The following is a 19461-nucleotide window of genomic DNA, read 5'->3' as shown; positions in this document are numbered from 1 at the left end:
GTCGTAAAGGCGTAAGGTCAAGGCGTCCTGACTTTACTGAATTGTAATATCATACAAGGCTTCTCACCTATATTGTAAAAGAGTTACCTAAGGAAATTAACGAAGAGGGGTGCGGGAAACTCAGATGGAAGGTTTGATGTTGTGTCCTCAACATTGATGCTACAATTTTTTCCATCCCTCATGAAAAGTCATAAAAAGGTAGAAGGTGAAAGATAAAAAAAATACCTTAAGCATGCATCATTTCCTCCAACTGTAACAATTGTATGTGGATTTTTTGGAGCACTATGGCATCCGTGGTTGTCCTCTTCAGTCTGTTTGCTCTTATTTGAGTGGTCGGTCACAATATGTAGATGTAAAAGGAAAGTATTCAAACTGTACTAAAGTTTTGACAGGGGTGCCTTAGGGCTCTGTTCTTGGCCCTTTGCTTTTTTTGGTGTCAGTTAATGACTTGCCACTTCATATTGAGGAATCCTCAACCACAATGTTTGCGGATGACACTACTTTTTTAACTGTACATTCAAATTACAATAGTCTTAAGATAGCTGTAGATAAAACAATGGAGCAAGCTGGTGTATGGTTTGGTGCTAATAACCTAGTTCTAAATGTAGACAAAACACAAAATCTTATTTGCCTAACAAAAAATAAGAATATAGGTTGTGAGGTAGTGGAAAACAAGGCTGTAAAGATTTTAGGTGTGCTTATTGATAGTGATCTATCCTGGTCTTCCCATGTTGATTATGTCTGTAAGAAGTTGTCTAGAGTGTTATACTTGTTAGATAATTTAAAAACTGTTGTACCTGATAAATATGTTAGAGTAGCCTATTTTACTTTTTTTTAATCTTTTTTAAGTTATTGTATGATTCTCTGGGGGCAATATTGTCAAGAAAGACTTACATGCAAAAATGGCCAAAACGTCAACTTTTAACACCAAAGAACTTCCCTGTAACCCACCTACCCCCCCCCCCCCTCTTGTAAAACTTTTGGCGGCGCCCTTGTATGGAGCTATTATATCCACTAGCTCGTGCCACTAGGTTCCTGGAGTGTAGTTCTGTGTGTCAGCTATGGTGTTTTAATTTGTTTGCTATATATATTTACACACAATATGTCACACTAACAAGATTCTAACCTAATAACCGCTTTGGTACTGACTATAGAATATTTGCAGATTGCCAGTTGATGCTGCCGCGGTACATCCACTACCCTGGTACTTACACAGTGTTGATCATCATCAGCAACTCCGTGTCCCACAAAGTCACTCCGGTGGGAGTAAATATATACGAGGGTGAGTGTAACTGCTAATGTATCATCAGATATCAGCCACAGATGGGGTGTGTGATATTGAATAGGAACGATTGGTCATCGGTTTTAAGATGGTCCACCTCTTATTTATAGCATAAATATAGTGGTTAAATGTTACTATTTATTTGTTGTTCCTAGTATTTAGCATTCACACTTTTGAACTCCTTTTAGAGAACGATTTAAACCCTGGTTTTTTTACTATCTAAAAAAATTTGACTCTGTTCAAGATCAAACCGGCAATCTTCAGGTTTGAAATTTTGAAGGCAATACTGACCCAGAACAAAAAGTCTATTTTCATTTTGTGTATTTTCATCTCTTTGTAAAGAAGACGTCTAATAAACCCCACTGTAAAACATATTTTTACTCTTTTGGTCTTAAATAAAACAATTATAGATGAAAACACAAATTTGCAAACTAAACAAGAATGGTTTTGGTATTACCTTTTTTTTAGTAAATAGTCATTTGTTATTATAGGCTGAAAAATTTGTTAAAAAAAAAATGGTGCGGATATTTCGGTTACCCATCTGTGAATATTTAGAAAAATGGAGGTAATATCTGCAACCCATCTTTACAAATGTAACATCTTGTGCCCTTGAAAAATTCTCAGATAAATAATTACATGTTTTGCTGGGTGTGCCAACATAACGTACAGCACTTACATTCCACTTCTGTGGAATTTAATATTGTTTTCTTAGAAAGTGTAGTTAGCAATAACTTAGTTACCAAAACCATTCTTGTGTAGTTTGCAAATTTGTGTTCTCATCTATTAATAAAATTAGAGTTTTGCCTGTACAATGCTCAGAATTATATATTTTTTTGTTATTTTTACGTTTTATACATTAAAGAAGCCGAAACAAGTCTTATCTCGATTATTTCTGTTTGTCTGTCTGTCACGACCCAGAAAGCATTTTACACGGCCTTCTCCCGAAAATCGAAAGTACCTACGGTATCAAGATTCAAATAATTTTAATAGATTCACTGGATTAGTGAGAGAGTCTTTAGCCAATAAAATATGGCCTCAATACTTTGTAAATAAAATGACGGACGTCCAAAAACCCATTTTTTTGAGAGATTTTTTCAAGCTTTCTCCCAATGTTTATCACATACGTCATTTATGAAATACTAATCATCTGTTTGGAAAGTACGTCATCTATGAAATAACGAATAGCTGTTTGGATCAAGATGATTTTGTCTAGTTGTCAATGATATTACGTTTACATTAAATGTTGTTTACAAATACCGCAACCATTTCCGATCACTTTTTGTAAGCAAATCCAAACCAAGTGAGATTTAAAAGGTTTCCTTACATAACGGATTTAATTAATCGCAAGTGTACCGTGTTACCGTAAATTAAATTAAATAACTAGGCATCATCCAGGTCACGAACCGGAGATTCTTTGTTTATCAAAATTTTCTTGAGTTTTGATAACCAGGAAAAAGACCGCGAATCAGTGTTGTATAGGGCTGGGAAACTTACATTTTTTAAATCATCGTCGCCAATAGCTTACAAACAAGGTTTCCACTCATTGACGGCGCTTCAATGGTGGTTGTGTAAACGCAGTGGGTTACTGTAACAGAGGTTTACGGATGATGCTAAACTCGCTTTGCCAATGTGTCACTTTCGGTTTCTACTCACTGCTATGTGCTGCAATCACTGGACCATACAGCCAATAGGCCCATAGCCCATCTCTTGGGTACGTAGGCCTACCTGTTTGGATTCCAAAATGTTAGTTTATGCTATGAAAATGATAACACATTTGAGTAAAACATTTGTTAAGCAAACCATAATGAATTGTTTATGCTTTACGTTGTTTATATATACTAGTTTGTGGCCTGTGTATTGTAAATTACCAATTTAAATTGTCTTTAGTACTTCATTTCATATAGTATGCCGTCATTTAGACACCATTACGGGTCATCTTTGGATTAAGCAAATATAAATTGTTATCGCAGACGGCATTATCACTGCACGACAAGTAAATATGATTATGATAAAATTGGATGACACTAACAAAGATTTCAAATACGGTACTAATTGTATATGAACTTTGCTTTGGTTAAAGCGTAGCAAATGCCCTAATTAAATTCTGTATTTGTGTGTGTATGTCGTATGTCTGTTGGTAAAGCATTAATGTCCTTATTTCTCTGTGTTTCACAGAAAAATTAAAATGTCAACCCGAAATGAAGTGTTCAATGGTGAGCTTGAGGTAGTATTTTAACTACTTGTAACCAGTGTGGAAAGTAACTTTCAATTATAGGCCTACCTTTAGGCTATGCCCCATGGATCTACAAAGCTTTTTTTTAGTTTAATAATTGGATATAACATATGGATTCTCACCGTGAATGATATTATATTTGCGAAGGTTTATATGTCCCATAATGGTTTTTCCAGCATATCTGGAAATATGCAAACCAACTGCTGTTTTGAATATAAGAAGGTTTCAACTGACTACAAGATCCCCGTCCGTAGAACGGGCACACAGCTAGTCAAAGATAAAATTAAAAACAGTATTTATACTTGTAATTCTTTCAGTGAAAAAGCACCCCCAATTGTCAGTGATCGTGGTTCCCGTGGTGTGTTCAGGGATAGCTGTCATCTTGATAATCTTCGGAGCTGCCTACTACATGCAAAGCCGGCATAGGTAAGAGGAGTTTTGTGTTAACTATTGAAAATAAAATCTACTCATGGAACAATAGTGCAAGTGAAACAGCTGATACACTTCTTCAACCCTTTTAGTTCAGGTTCCCCTTTCTCTGTAGGTTTTCCAGAAAATAGTTTAAATTACTTAGCTCTGTCAAGAAATCCTATGTCATTAGTATCAGACTACACTAGCGTCCATCTTCAAAAATGACAAAAACATCTAGTCATCAATTCAAGTTTGTTAGGTCTGTCAGAACCATTGAAATAAACACATAACACAAACATATGACAGAGATAGCTAATTTAAACCATTTGAGCCTATATTCAGATTTAGGGACCCAAAGGATATTAAACAATGAAATTAAATTTTACAGCATCTCTCTCTTGATTCTGGTACATTTGGAAAGCAGTACCAGATCACTGAGAACCGTCTAAAAAGTCTCTATTTAGTGACAATTAGTGGAAATACCATATTAGAGAATCTATAATTTATTTCTGTAAAAAAATACAACCAACTTCAAACGCTCTAAAAAGAATGAAATAATTTCAATAAAGTAAACTTTTGTATTAGTCAAGCTCACGTATTTTAAGTCGGCGCGGCTCTATGATGATTTTTGATACAAAATTGAAAGAGGGTATCCATATTGCAGGTGACTATCTATAACTAAAGTTGTTAATCTGCATGTCTTTTTCATAGTTATGCGTTAAGTGTTATTTTATTACCGTAATCAGAGATCGGCATTATAGTGGTATTAACGAGCATCTTTAAAAAGATTATAACGCATTTAAATGTTTCTAACATGGTAAAGTAACGTTTTAATACCAAACTAGCTTCTTTTCCCTATCATAATAGCAAAATAAATTATTTTCCTATTCATATAGAACAATTGTGTGTGTTATTTTCATAATGCATTCATTCTGAAGTAAACATAAAATTCAAGAAAGTACTTACTTTGATATATAAACAAAACAGTTCAGTATGTTTTTTATATATTTATTTTATCCAGATACAATTGATTGATTTTCAAAATACACACACAATATTTTATTTTAATCATATTCGCAGTTAGAGACTTACCTGATTTCATCGATCCTGGTATTGAGCATCTCTGTGTGGTGGTGAGTTTCAAAGGGAGTAAGTTTGGTATATGTGTGGTTTATCGTCCTTCCTACATAAGGTACACTCGCCTTTCGGATCTGTTTCGCTCCCTTTTTATTGACCTTGCGGTTGAAGTTAAATCAGTCATTTATTTGGGGGATACTAATATTGATATGCTGTCACAAACCTGCGAAACAAATTACTTGCGTAGGCTGATGAAAGAATCGAACACTATACAAATTGTCAGCGAGCCTACAAGGGTGACAGAAACCTCGGCAAAATTGATTGATCACATCATAGTAGACAAATCAGCCGAGATTGAAAGAGTTGGAGTCATAGACACCCCCAGCATAGTTGACCACAGAGGAATGAGGATGACTGATCATAAACTAATATATTGTTGTATATATTGTAAGAAAGACAAAAGGGGGTCGAAGCTAATCACATTTAGAGATTTTTCTAAATTTAATGCAGATACTGCACTAAACATAATTGCTGATACTAACTGGAATTGTGTGTACAAGCTAGAGTCTCCTGATGAGATAGAGCAATTTATTACTGATCATATAAAGAAAGTGTTTGATGAGGTTGCTCCTATTGTTTGTAAGAAGGTAACACGGAAAAAAGCTCCCTGGATAAATGAAACAATTAAAGAATTGTCAATTGTTAAAAATAAACACCGTAACAAATATTGGAGGACCAGAGATTCTTCAGACTGGTATGAGTATAAAACCATAAGAAATAGGTTGAATTTCATGATCCAAGAGGCTAAGAAAATATTCTTTTCTAACAAGCTTGCCTCATGTGAAAACCCTGCAGAGTTCTGGAATTGTTTAAAAAATTGTGAGATTGTAAGTAGTAAGAGAAATAGTAGGCTCCCCCCAGATTTAGACATTAATATGATAAATGAATATTTTGTCAATATGGGATCTTGTAATGATATAGACATTGAATTGCTAAATAAACTTCAACAATATAAAAAAGTTCTCCTATTTGGAGTCCCGACTGCAGGTTACCAAAATTGGGAGTGAGACATCAGATCCGCTTTGCAAGTTGCGTGGTGTTCCTCAAGGTAGTTGTTTAGGACCTGTGCTGTTCAATTTGTACATGTCTGACTTGTCCAGAAGTGTAGAATATTGTACGGCACACTTGTATGCTGATGACTGCCAACTACACTTGTCATACAAGCCAGACAAGACATCAGAAGCAATCCGGCTCATCAATGCTGATTTGCACAGCATTTTTCAATGGTCTGTCATGAATGGCCTTGGATTGAATGTTGACAAGTGTGTAGTCATGCATACTGGACCAAACATTATGATGCAGGAATTGAGTAAATCTGCTATAGAAATCACCCTTGATGGCATGAGATTGTCTGTTTGCGACACTGTCAACACACTTGGTGTTGTACTTGACAAAGACCTCTCTTTTTCTGACCATGTCACATCTGCAGTTCAACGTGCAGTGGGTAGACTGAGAGGTCTTAGCAGATTTAAAACTCTACTGCCAGAATATGCCAAAATGCAACTCATGCGGTCCTTGGTCCTCCCAGCCTTTACATATTGCTTTCCTGCATATGGAAACAGCATCTCTAAGGAGGATATGGCAAGAGTTCAAAGAATTCAAAATTCTGCAGTAAGGTTCATTTTTGGCCTTAACCGCTTTGACCACGTGTCCTCCTCCCGAGATGCTGCAAAGCTCATCCCAATGGATGAAATATGCAGGAGGCTGACCTGCTGCCTGGTCCACAAAGTGCTCACGCTGGGAGAGCCTCAGTACCTCAGCGAGAGGCTTAAGTACAGGGGGGAGATCTGCCTGCGTGGTACTCGTTCCGACCGCAGGCTTCACTTTCCTAAAGTGAGGCTTGAGGTTGGAAGAAAGTCATTTTCTTATTTTGGCCCGCAGTTGTATAATGGCCTCCCTCAGGACATAAAGAGCTCCAAATCGTATGGCTCATTCAGGGCCGCAATGCATAAAAACAAATGTAAATTGTAAATGTTTTTTCTTTGTAGTTTTTTTGTATATTAAATTTCTGTATATATTAGGTTAGTTTAGTTTTAGTTTGACTTGAGTAAGTTTGAAAATCATGTATATGAAACTCGCTTGTAAATAAAGGCCTTTTTATTTATTTATTTAGAGCCGCGCCGACTTGAAATACGTGAGCTTGACTAATACAAAAGTTTACTTAATTGAAATTATTTCATTCTTTTTAGAGCGTTTGAAGTCGGTTGTATTTTTTACAGAAATAAATTATTTCATGATTTTTAGTGACTGTATAATTTGTTATATATTAATTACTTGAGGTTTTTTGATAAGCAAAACTGTTTGAAACAACCAAAAGTGCCACAGAACAATCATTATTTTAAAACTGCTTGAGTCACCTGTTCAGGTTACATAATCAATGGGTATAAAAATAAAACATTTTTAGATATTCCTTAAAAAACAAAGAGTTGTCCATTAAATTAGGCCTAATGAAAATCTAAATGTCTTTTCTAGAGACATTGAAATGCCAGACATCATCTTTTCGTGCAATCTGTGTACTTCTACATTATAAAAAGAAATAGAAATACATTAACGTCTCAAGCCTTTTGGGACAATATGAAAGTTATTCCTCAGCTACCAGCACTAAAAAATCTCTCAAAAGTAGAAAATTGGTTGTTATCACATATATTACCTTTGGAAAATAGATATATGAAAGATTGGTTCAGCTAAAAGTGGTGTAAGCCGGGTAGGTGGTTTTGTTTGCTCAAGATGTAGTCGAAATTGCAAATCAGCTTCTTCTAGGACTTTCCGAAGCAGGCGTAATGGTATTGATATAATATGATATAGCAACTGGGTAGAGAATATTTAATAAACATTCCACATCTGCAAATGCATGTTTAGTAATTAAAATATTTAACACTTTTAAGACGATTGGCGATTATGCACTCTCACATTTCATAGGTCATGTAAGGAATAATTGCATTTAATTTATATTTAGACCTGTTTTACAAATGCTTTGGTTTTCATAATACACCTTTATTTGTCAATATCATACATCTATTCACTGAAACATGTATGTTTTTATAAGTCAGAATATTCAATACTAAAAACAGAATTACTGTATCCACAAATCAGGTCAAACCTTAAAATACCTTTTTTATAGTAACCAAAACAAAATGCATTTTTTCAATGTAATTTATTTAGGCTCCATGGCAAGAAATAGTTTATTAGTCAATATGAAGCAACTGTTTCATGAATTGTCTGTAGCTTCATTTAAATGGTTTCAACTAACAGCTGTAGGAATGTTATTATTATTTATTGCCTTCTCTGCACAGATAAAAACAAAATAAATGTTGAATATTTGTGGCTTTCAGCATTTTTCACTGAAACAAATATTACACTTAAACATAATATATATATGGGACCAAATAGAAACTCTTCTGGTTATTTTGGTGGTGGAACCACGCTGATTGGTAAAAGAATCACAGAGAAATTGGTGAACATACATAGAAAAAAAACATCGCCACAAACAAATTAAAAAACCTCCTCCTTTTGTTGGTATTGGGGAAGTCGGTTAAAAAGGCTATTGATAGGTATCAGGGCATTTTTCTTATCCAAAAGATTTCTGCAAATAATGTCCTTAAACACAAAGCTGGAGATATTAGCTTATCATGTAATCTTACTGTAACAAAACAACATCCATTGCAAAACAAATTACAATCAATTCTCTATGATTGTGTGTTGTTTGAAGCAAAAAATTATAGAAGGATGAGTTAAAACCATGTTATTTACTTTGACAGACAAAACATAGACAGGAAAATGTTTGAAAGCCCAATGGTCTGTCTAATCTCACTATGTTTCAGATATACGATAGAAGTTGCTGACTTTGACTTCGCCCAGGCTAACGACTTGGAGTACATGACGTTTGGACAACGTCTGAAAGCAGCGCTGAACAACTACCTCAACCGACCTGACCAGTACGTTAACGATCCCTTCCACAACATTAACGAGTGTCGTAAATACGGCAGCATACAGTGACTACGTAAGTCACTGTGTTGTCCGTTTGTGTCTTGACGTTTCATTTCACTTTGAATGAGTTAGTTTTTGTTATAAAGGTTGTGTAAAGACAATGTTATTAGTCACTGAAATCACGGAAATTGCTGAATGATCTCAAAAACTGAAAAATAACAAGACAAATTATGTATTTCTTTTTGTAAATTATCTAGGCACAATAATAATAATCTAGGTTGCTTTTTGTAGTAATTATTTAGTTAAAGAAAAAACAACCATACATTGTAGGTTTTTATTACTCATATTTTTAAATAAATTAATATCACCTCTCATAACAGAAAAAGTACCACTATGCTTATCACAAATGAGTTTACTATAAATTTTCACTGAAAAGGTACAGATTTTTTCTTAAAGAACATTAGAATCATTTGTTTGAACGTGAAAGTTTTGATTAAATTAATAATGATCAGACTGAACAGTTACCAACCTGTAAAAACATAAACTACAGTTTTCGTAACTTTTTACTTACAACATTTGTTAATATAATTTCTGTTCTTTTTCAAATCTTATTCTAACTCAAATATAGTAAAAATAATCGTTGCTTAAGAATGAATACCCCGTATCTACCCATTTTTGCATGGAAGCCCTGCACTAACCCACTGATGCTTAAGTAAATCGTTGAATCACACCTACGAGCACCAGAGTTGCATTCAGTCTTTAGTGGCACTCGTCTCAGCTGGCTGATGGTGACATTGCGCTTTACTAACGAGTTGCACAGACAAGTCATTCTACATGCATGGATTCAATTCCCGTATGTGTGCAATCCATATTAAGCTTACTAACTAATGTGTGGTTTAGCCAGTGGGAGGGCCCACCTTAAATATACGTGTCCGGCTTGGGTGGAAGTTTTGAGAGAATTAGTGAGTTTAATAGGAATTGCACACACACTCCTGTTTTACTTCTTATTACACAAATATAGAGGAGGACACAGTTATTTTGTTTTTTGACCTAATTAAATAAGCACATTTCTTGTTGAAAGAGACAAGAAAAAATAGATAACCTAAAAAAAGGAATTGATAAAGAAATTGTCAAACTTATCAAATATGCAGAATATCAAATCAGCAGATACGAGGTATCACTTCTTAAGCAACGTTAGGATTCTGCACTTGGCTAATGAAAAGGCATCGTACGGTAATTCTTTAGTGTAAATTATTGTTTTACACCTTAGTCAAATTCTAGAAATAAAGAACCTCTTTCTTCCAGCAATTGTGAGATAGACGCTTTGTCAAAAATCGAAAACACTTCCAAACTGAGCGGAGATAAAGTCTTAGGTCTGGACAAAGACACTCAAACCCCGACGAGGAGGGATTCTAAGCCTGACGACGGATATGATAAAGGAAATCAAAGTTGTAGTGGTGAATCTCAAAAAGAGATTCTTGACGTAAAATCTTTGGCTGGTGGTGTATTATCAGAGCAAAGTGAAAAATCAGATTTTCCCACTGACCCTAATTCTGATGATTCAGATTCAAATATTTCATCCAATACGACTTCGACGGTTACGTTAGAATCGACCAGCACTCTGAATGATGGGTGAGATAAGATGTGTGAAGCTTGGGTGCCTAAACAGCTTATTTTGGGTATCTGTTTATCTGGCGGTTTTTGGTTTGGGTTATGTAAAAACTAGGTTTTTTAGATTTAAAATAATATTTATTAGCACATAACGTACAGAGTTTACAGATAAATGTACAGGTAATTCGTCATTCTTCTTATAACATTTATAATAGTCCTTTCTTTAAACTAATAACAGTCTTAAAAGTATTTAACCGGTAATGATAACAAAAAAATTGATTACATTTGGTAAACCACTTTAGGCATAAAAAAGATTTGTTAGGTTGGACTAAGTGTTTACCAGTTTCAAACAAGATAGCACCAAAAGTTGACAAATGTTTGTGGAGGATTGGGCCAGAGATTGCCGAAGTGATTGGAATTTTTTTTTGCCTCCAAGGGTTATTTCATGCACATTTTTTATCAAAAGATTTGTCTAAAGTATACCTCCTTTGCATCATTTAATTGCCGCCAATGATTGATAATGACTATAAGGTCAATTGTTTGTACCTTTTACGTCGTCAATCCACTGTCTATTAAATTTATAGTTTCGGAGCCTAATACAATTTTCAAATCTCGTAAGATTGTCAAAAACGCATATTTCTTTATTACAAGAAAGAGAAGATACACCTACATTTAAACAAAAACTGCAATCATGATCGAGTGGCTAGTCCAAAACAAAATGAAGTGAAGACAACACCAAACCAAAATGATATAAAGTTACATGACCCTATTATCAGATAAACTAGCTCACATCGTCTCAATGGAGCACATTGATGATCTTAATTTATGCACAACTTTCACAAAATGTTAGATTATAACTAACACTATAATTTAATGACAAGGATATCAAATACATAGATATAGAGTTAAGAAAAGTCTAAAGATATAGGCCTAGTCAAAAGTTTTCAAAACCGATTCTTAGTAAATACCTCTTGTATTTTATGCCAGAAACTAAGTTAAGATTTAAAGTATTTGTTTATGTATAATGTTAATGAAATCCAAGAATATTTGTTGACGTATTATGTTTTTCTTGCCTTATCCACTCACTTTTGCAACAATGTTTTTTTCTCTTGCTGTGTTGCTCCTGTATTGCTGTATTCCTGTATTGCTTTGAGTCTGTAGTATTTGAGTATTTTATTTTTGATTGGTGAAGGTGAACTTTACATACACTTTCCTCTTCTTAGTAATATCATTGATGTTGTAGTGTAAACACATGTATTTATTCAATATTCACCGATTCATTAAATGCTACAAGTCTTTAGCAAAAGGTATTTGTTTTAATGTATTTCAGCAGCCAATATGTTCAGTACAGGATTGGTTTTAGGATTTTAATTAAATCAACAATCTATTATCTATATATTAATTTGAAACTGGTTTTCTTTGTCACAGCTATTTTGAGAGAACGGCTGGGCGTAGAAACTCGGTAGAGGTGTCTAAAGAAAGGTCTTGGTCTGTAGATGAGCCATCAAAAGAGAAACATGGTGAATTCCCTTGGGGCTCTGCCCCCGTGGCCTTTAAATTCCCATCCAATGTTATTCTTATGGAGGAAAACGGGGGTTTTTTCACAGCTAATTTGAGAGAACGGCTGGGCGTAAAAACTTGGTAGGGGTCTCTAAAGAAAGGTATTGGTCTGTAAATGAACCATCAAAAGAGGAAAGAGGTAAATTCCCTTGGGGCTCTACCCCAGAAGCCTTTAGAGTTGCTTCAGATTTGTTTACATTACGACCATATACACTACTTTTAGTTTGTCTACACTACTTTTTAATGCAACAGCTGTTAATATTTAAGTTGTGATTTATTGAATTTAGTATTTGCAATGGATTTTTCTGATTTTAAAATTGATTTTCTTCTGCATCGTGTCATGTTTTGAAATATAATGTTCTATTACCAAACCAGTGGAAAATCCCAATATCACAGTAACTTTTAAAATTATTTCTTATGGAGTTAACTTATATCCATTGTATGGGTTGGTTTCTGCCTGTTTACCACTTCTTGGAGATTGTACGTAGGTGATATTCTTTGGCATATTGCATCTGTAGACGAAACTTGGGTTGGTGTAATTAATACAATGGAAAAGAGCGAGAAATCCTAGAAAATTTGATATAGGCTAAAAATAAAGCTGAATAACACTGTGCTACATTTCTTGAGCAATCATTGAAATAACCGATTTGCAAACAATGGAAACATAGAAAAAGTCATAGAACACAACCAAGTAGAAGAAAATCAATTTTAAAATCAGAAAAATCCATTGATATTTGAGTATTTTATTTTTGATTGGTGAAGGTGAACTTTACATACACTTTCCTCTTCTTAGTAATATCATTGATGTTGTAGTGTAAACACATGTATTTATTCAATATTCACCGATTCATTAAATGCTACAAGTCTTTAGCAAAAGGTATTTGTTTTAATGTATTTCAGCAGCCAATATGTTCAGTACAGGATTGGTTTTAGGATTTTAATTAAATCAACAATCTATTATATAATTTAATTTTGCTTGTTTGTAGGCAATTTTAAAGTTTTTTGTAAGGGAATAGTCAAAAAACTCGGTCTCGTTACTTTCTAGCGTTGATCTTTTAACCCAAATAACTCAATTGGGTCAAGTTACGATCTCGCTTGGAATCTAACCAGTTCGAAGGTGAGTACTATAACTACTCGCCTACCCAGACGATTAATTGGGATTTCAAAAGCTTAGGCTTGATTTTTCTTCCCTTGAGCTTGAGCTTTTGAAATTTCAGAATTTACTTCATCCTACGTTCAAAATCAATTACTCTAAAATCTTTAAACTGATTAAATGTGACAGTAGCAACAAAACTATAAGTGGGTGTTTAAAATAATGGGTAAAAATAAGCGTGTCATTCCTGATTTTGTGATTTTTAATTGCTAAAGCAACACATCATTACCATAATATCAAGAAAGTAATTTCAACTCCTCTCCTCCATTGTACACAGACCTGGTGTTTATAAAACAGATTTTTTTTATAATAATTTATGGGAACAACGCGATTACAGTACTTTTGTTGTAACATTTACAACACTATTTATTTTATTTTATTTTTTATAAAAATGTATTTCAACTTACTTTATTCGCAACCAAAATTACAAATGAATGATTTTGAAATAAATTTTAGCCTATACTGCATGTAAAAATAAAGAACCATTTTAAAATGTTAAATATAAAAGCAATTCAAAACAACAAACAAATTGTTTTTACTTTTAACTCAGAAGTTTTCAACATGACCTTATCATACATATATTTTTAAATACACCTAAACCAAACAAGAATGATAATGTAGGATAGTAATGATTATAATAACAGTTAACATTAAAATTTTACTAATCTCTAGTTTACGAGGTGGGGAGCAGACGGCACGGCACGGCCGGCTATCACCCACTGCCAACATCACAACGCCAAATACTCTACGATTCCCTCAATTTTTATTGCTTTAAGTTCTGGACTCAAATAGGTCCGGACTTATAGATCCTGGAGTTTCAGAGATAGATCCGCCACTCAGCAAGACGATTTAGATCCGAGAGCTTATTTGAGTCCTGGACTCAATAAGTCCAGAACTTATAGATCCGGAGCTCAGCAACTGGCCCTTAAATGTATTCTATATATTTCTATTTATGGTTTAGTGGTTTTTCAGATGGTTTCCTTGTAAACACCCATCTTTACCGTCAAACATACACATAATTGTTATAGCTTCACAGTTATTTTTTATTTTAGATATCACATTTCCAACTCCATATATCTGAGAATGACCCGATCCATTTGCATCTTTTAATTGCTCCAATATCTCGAGGATCATCAGAAACACTAAGCACCTCACGTTTATATTCAGGGTGATTCACGGGAACCCTGACAAACTTCGGGAAATGGTTCCTTGGATTAAAACTAGGAAAAAATGTCCTATAAGCATATGTCCTTAACTCACTTGTTTTCTATTTGTACGTAAAAATAGGTTTTTTTTAGGTTTTCAGTGTATCTGTTGAACATTTTGACCTTTAGATTGAAAAATTGACAAGATATTTTGATAAAACTTGCATTGATAGATAGAATATTACATTTCGAAGAAATTTCATTACTATTTTGGGCAAACATGTTGGTTATGACTGTTAAAATAAGTTTAAAAAAATATATTTTTGAAAAAATCTAGATTATAAATTATTTTTGTTTTTGACAGCTCTTCATGTAGTAACCATTCAAGCTTTTGGCTTGCAACTTAACCAAAAGTTGTAGAATTTCACGGAGAACAAGTAAATGTGAATTCATGTATACCTCTTAATGGGATTATTTTTTTCAAAATCTAAAAATCGTAAAATATCAGAAATTAATGAAACTAAGCGAAATAAACAAAATTTTATATTAAGCTTATATATTTTTTTGTGTGAACTGGGAGAAAACCCAAAAAAATTCTCCGAACTTGAACATATTTACTCATATATACATTTTTCTGTTTCAGGAATAATTATTGCCGAATAGAAAATTCCCAAGGAAGATACTGACCATTTACGGCCACCGGCATTTAGTGTTTGCATTGTAAAGCTCAGATATGTAGCCGAATTTGTGGTGAAATAATAACATTTTTAATGGTACAGTAAATATAAAAAAATTTAGTTTTTAAAGCTTTATGTATAAATCCCTGAGCAAAATTTCTTATTGGATTTTATTTCTGGCTCTGAGTGGAATTCGGTGCTATAACTTCAAAAGCATTATTGATGTATATTACTTTCCTACAGTAAATACAATTTGAATTTGTTAATGAGGCAACACTATAGAACATATCTTTTATACTTAAGTGAAGTGATGGCTTAAAAGTTGTAAATATTTGTTAACTATTGTTAGTGTTATATCATATTTTGAATTGATCATTTTAACTACTGTGTGGTTTAATTTATTGCATGTTTTTATGTTGTCGTCTGGAAATTACACACATATAATTTCACATTAAACTGTCCAAATAATGTTTTAGCTTGTGCTAAAGTTTATGTTTAAAATAGTCTACATTATTTTAAAACAAATCAACATTACTAACCAGTTTGTATCGTTAACTGTATGAATTTATCTTGTAAACTAATTAATTTAATTTTTTTTTATTATATTTGTTTAAACTAATTCTTATATCTGTTAGCAAGAAGTGTCTTTATGGGTTTGATTAATTTTAAACTCTACAATCATTAGTTTTAAAATATTTATCTTTGCCATAGCTATTTATTTTTATATCGAGTTTTGTAAATTGATATTGTACTTTGATGAAAATGTCTACTTAGCTTTTTCTGTAAGGTCAGATTACCTTGAACCTAAACTGAATGAAAATATTTTTTTTCTTTCAGTTTGACTCAAACTTTAATTATTTTTAAACCAAATTAAAAAAAAAAACTATTGTACATGTTTTAGAGGCAAAATTCCAGTATTGGTCTATTTTTCCATTGAAAATAAATTTTAACATAGTTTACATCACACATAGTTTGCGAGTTGATAAATTAAATTTATGGAATAGTTTGAATGGCAAAAAATCATCTACATTATACATTTAATAAGCTCACATAATAACATTACCTTTATTGCATCAATACTTAAGTCTGTAATATCACATTTTGTTATAAAACACATTTTTTCAATATTTATGTGTAAAGAATATCCCTCTCAAGAATTATTGAAATTTTCTTATTTTATTTTTATTAATATCACTAAAGTGACTGAACAGTTTTTGCTGCCTCATTTTATTTCTATTGAACGGGAAAGAAAGTATTTTAACATGCACAGTTCCAGGGAAAAAAATTTTATTTAATTCAAATTCAAATTAATCTTTGTGTTTAATTTTGGTAAAAGAAATATTTACTTAGAAATGAGGTAAGCACCTCCAAATTTATTTTAAAGTGATTAACAAATTTTATCAAGTATAAAATTGGATTTGTATTTCAATTTACCAAAGTTACAAATGCATATTTAACTGAAAGTTTAAAGGGTTAAGTAAAAAGGATCGAGTGGTTTCTGTTTAGCTCGAAAGTATTTCTTCATTTTAACATTTGAACTGTCACTGTTTTTGGTGCATACATGCATCATGGTGTTATATATATTTTTTTTTATTTTCCTGTAAAACACTAAGAAATTGTATGTTTATTATATAACGTAAGCTTTGACTATGAATACATTAATGTAGGCATCCCGGACAATATATCCAAGTTGTGCCCAGATTAAAAAAAGAAAAGTACTTATGTCAATCAGTTACCGGCAGAGCAAATAGAGTTTTGAATACACACCAACTCTTGCAAAATTAAAAGAGAAATAATAAGTAAAAAAAGCACCTACGTCATCATATTAGCTACTATTTCCTCCAGTACAAACTGGCAACAGCTGATTCATATAGATGGGATGTCTACTTTTGTATCCAAATTTGTGGTACCTAATTTAATAATCCTGTGTAAATATTAAATTTTCATGCCGCTTGCACAATCAAAAACTCACATTTTTAAACCTATAAGCTGTTTATCCTCTGATTAAGTTGTATGTACATCTCCCTCATGTAATTATACTAAAATATTTGTATATACCTATTGATGAATCTTGTAACAATCATAATATTTTTCCGATCGGGAACATTGTCTGTGATAGGAATGAAGGTAAATAAGATGGCTGTTATTTCTAGTTTTATTTTACGTAATCCAAGCACATTGAGGTATATATTAATTTAATCTCTCATGTATACATTTAATAAATACAGTATTTCTATATTGTGTGTGTTTTGCCATAACCAAATCCTTGTAGCATTTTTAGAAGGAAATTGTCAAAAGTAGTTACATTTAGCCCTCTGCTAATGTAAATTGATTTCTATTAAACAAATTTGTTATTCCTATTCCGTTCCTATTATTATTAAAATATTTTTGTTAAATTCATTGATAACACAAACTATAAAAATAAATTTCAAAAAAGTACAAATAAAACTACTAAGAACTGCTAAGAAAAGTTAGTAAAACCACCTACAACTGGGAATTGGCAATCTCTTTGAGTAAGACACAATGAATGAAGCAATGTATTTTTAATGTTACATCAGGCGATAAAACACAGGAACATGGAGATAATAGTAAGCCTCACTGACACTTGACACTTATTGATGAGATAAAATACCAATCAGTGTTCGAGATTTGCATTTGCATTGTATATATATGTTTAGTAAATATTTATATGAATCATAAACTAACAATATTAGTTCATAAGTATAGTTCATAAGTGTAACTTATGAATCATAAATATAAGTTACAATTAAAGGAAAAAATTTAACCATTCATCAAATACGTTTCGGATCTACTTTAATAGCAACAGATGAGTAGTCCTTTCCTTTGTTTGAAGTTCATTGTTGGTGATGTTCAAAGGTTTATTGCGGACATTTTCCATCACGATTGTAAAAAACAATACACAACGTTTCGGGATCTGGAATCTGATCCCGTCCTCAGGTGAAAAACTTGACTAACACATTACAACTAACAATATACAAACGCCCAACCTAAGTTGGAATACACTTCAGAAGGTAGCAGTCAAAAATATGCACTGTATAGCAGTCAAGTCATGATACAACATGCAAATAATAACCAATCACAAAACACTATAATCTATAAGTAGTAGTCTATAGCAGTAGTATAGTGGTATTTTTTTTATCTTCTGTAGTGTATTCCAACTTAGGTTGGGCGTTTGTATATTGTTAGTTGTAATGTGTTAGTTAAGTTTTTTCACCTGAGAACGGGATCAGATTCCAGATCTCGAAACGTTGTGTATTGTTTTTTACAATCGTGATGGAAAATGTCCGCATTAAACCTTTGAACAACAGATGAGTAGTAACAAAAAATGACTACAATACTGCTTTTGATAAATTAACATAGCACATTGAAATTGGAAAAGAGTTCAAACTACTAATTTGTCCATCTATGGGATGTGTTAGGGGTAACATCCCCATGGAAAAGGTCATCGTCAATCTTCACCAACTCCATCTTAGAACAGAGACCAAAATGATTAATGTGAGTGGCTCAGTCCGTAGTGGGGCTGACTACAAATTCATGTTGGGAGTGATGTACCTAGTGGGTTGGGGCTCTGGTGCCCGCCACTAAATTTTATCAGTTCATTGCAGTCTTTAGTACCGTGCCAACCTTTTTATAAAGTACAAAAACCTTAATGGTGTAGCATTTTTGTTTTTTTTTACGACTTCACCTTTACAATTTAAAATTAGCCAGCCTTGCAAAGGTAATCTTAACTAATACACATATAGGTAACTCACACTACAAATACTGACACTTAAATAAAACTCTTGTAAACAGTACAAAGATGTAACATTGCAAACTCCAAATGGCCAATCCAGCTAAGATAACTCAGTCAAAACAACTTTGATCTTGAACCAAATCGATTGAACCTTTTCTAACCTTGTCACATTTTAAACACATAAAATCAAATACTGATTACACTGAATGCTGAAAGCTATCATTACATGATGAAAATCAATAAACGGTCTACATATTCATAATCTTTGTTTATAAAGTTATCTGAGTAGCAAAATTCATATCATGCACTGATGCAATGGAAATTTAACCTTGCTACCCCCTTATCAGTTTAATACTTTTTATCACTACTCACCATTATCTGAGTAGCGTCAATCCTCAATTAATTGATAATCTCTCGATTGAGTAGCGATTTTTTAGCTGTTCAAGACAATCGCTTCTTTGTTTGGTATCGTGTGCATGGTTTTCAGTGTTGTGAAGACAGTTTACACTCAAATCAACACTTTTAGTGTTGTTGAAAGTGTTTTTTTTTAAATAGTTTTAAAACAAATCCT

At 32.9% G+C, this 19461-nt stretch overlaps 1 protein-coding gene across 3 annotated transcripts in view; it reads left to right on the top strand.

The window, feature by feature from the left end:
• LOC128999558 (uncharacterized) overlaps window positions 1-17374 on the top strand; it is a 34743-nt gene extending 17369 nt beyond the window's left edge. Inside the window, exons 7-11 of one of the 3 annotated variants that reach the window (XM_054426131.1) lie at window positions 1166-1282; window positions 3833-3941; window positions 8885-8998; window positions 10296-10622; window positions 15103-17374. In XM_054426131.1, coding sequence (XP_054282106.1) covers window positions 1166-1282; window positions 3833-3941; window positions 8885-8998; window positions 10296-10622; window positions 15103-15145 — 710 coding nt within the window. In that variant the 3' untranslated portion in view covers window positions 15146-17374. Of the gene's footprint in view, window positions 1-1165; window positions 1283-3832; window positions 3942-8884; window positions 9064-10295; window positions 10623-15102 lie in introns of all 3 variants that reach the window. The other 2 variants (XM_054426132.1, XM_054426133.1) reach the window with 2 other exon arrangements.
• The last annotated feature ends 2087 nt before the right edge of the window (window positions 17375-19461 follow it).

The sequence above is a fragment of the Macrosteles quadrilineatus genome, unplaced genomic scaffold (assembly GCF_028750875.1).
Source record: "Macrosteles quadrilineatus isolate MER2022 unplaced genomic scaffold, UCM_ALF_1.0 Scaffold_8__2_contigs__length_117827958, whole genome shotgun sequence".
NCBI lineage: Eukaryota > Metazoa > Arthropoda > Insecta > Hemiptera > Cicadellidae > Macrosteles > Macrosteles quadrilineatus.
This window is presented reverse-complemented; position numbering and strand designations above follow the sequence as displayed.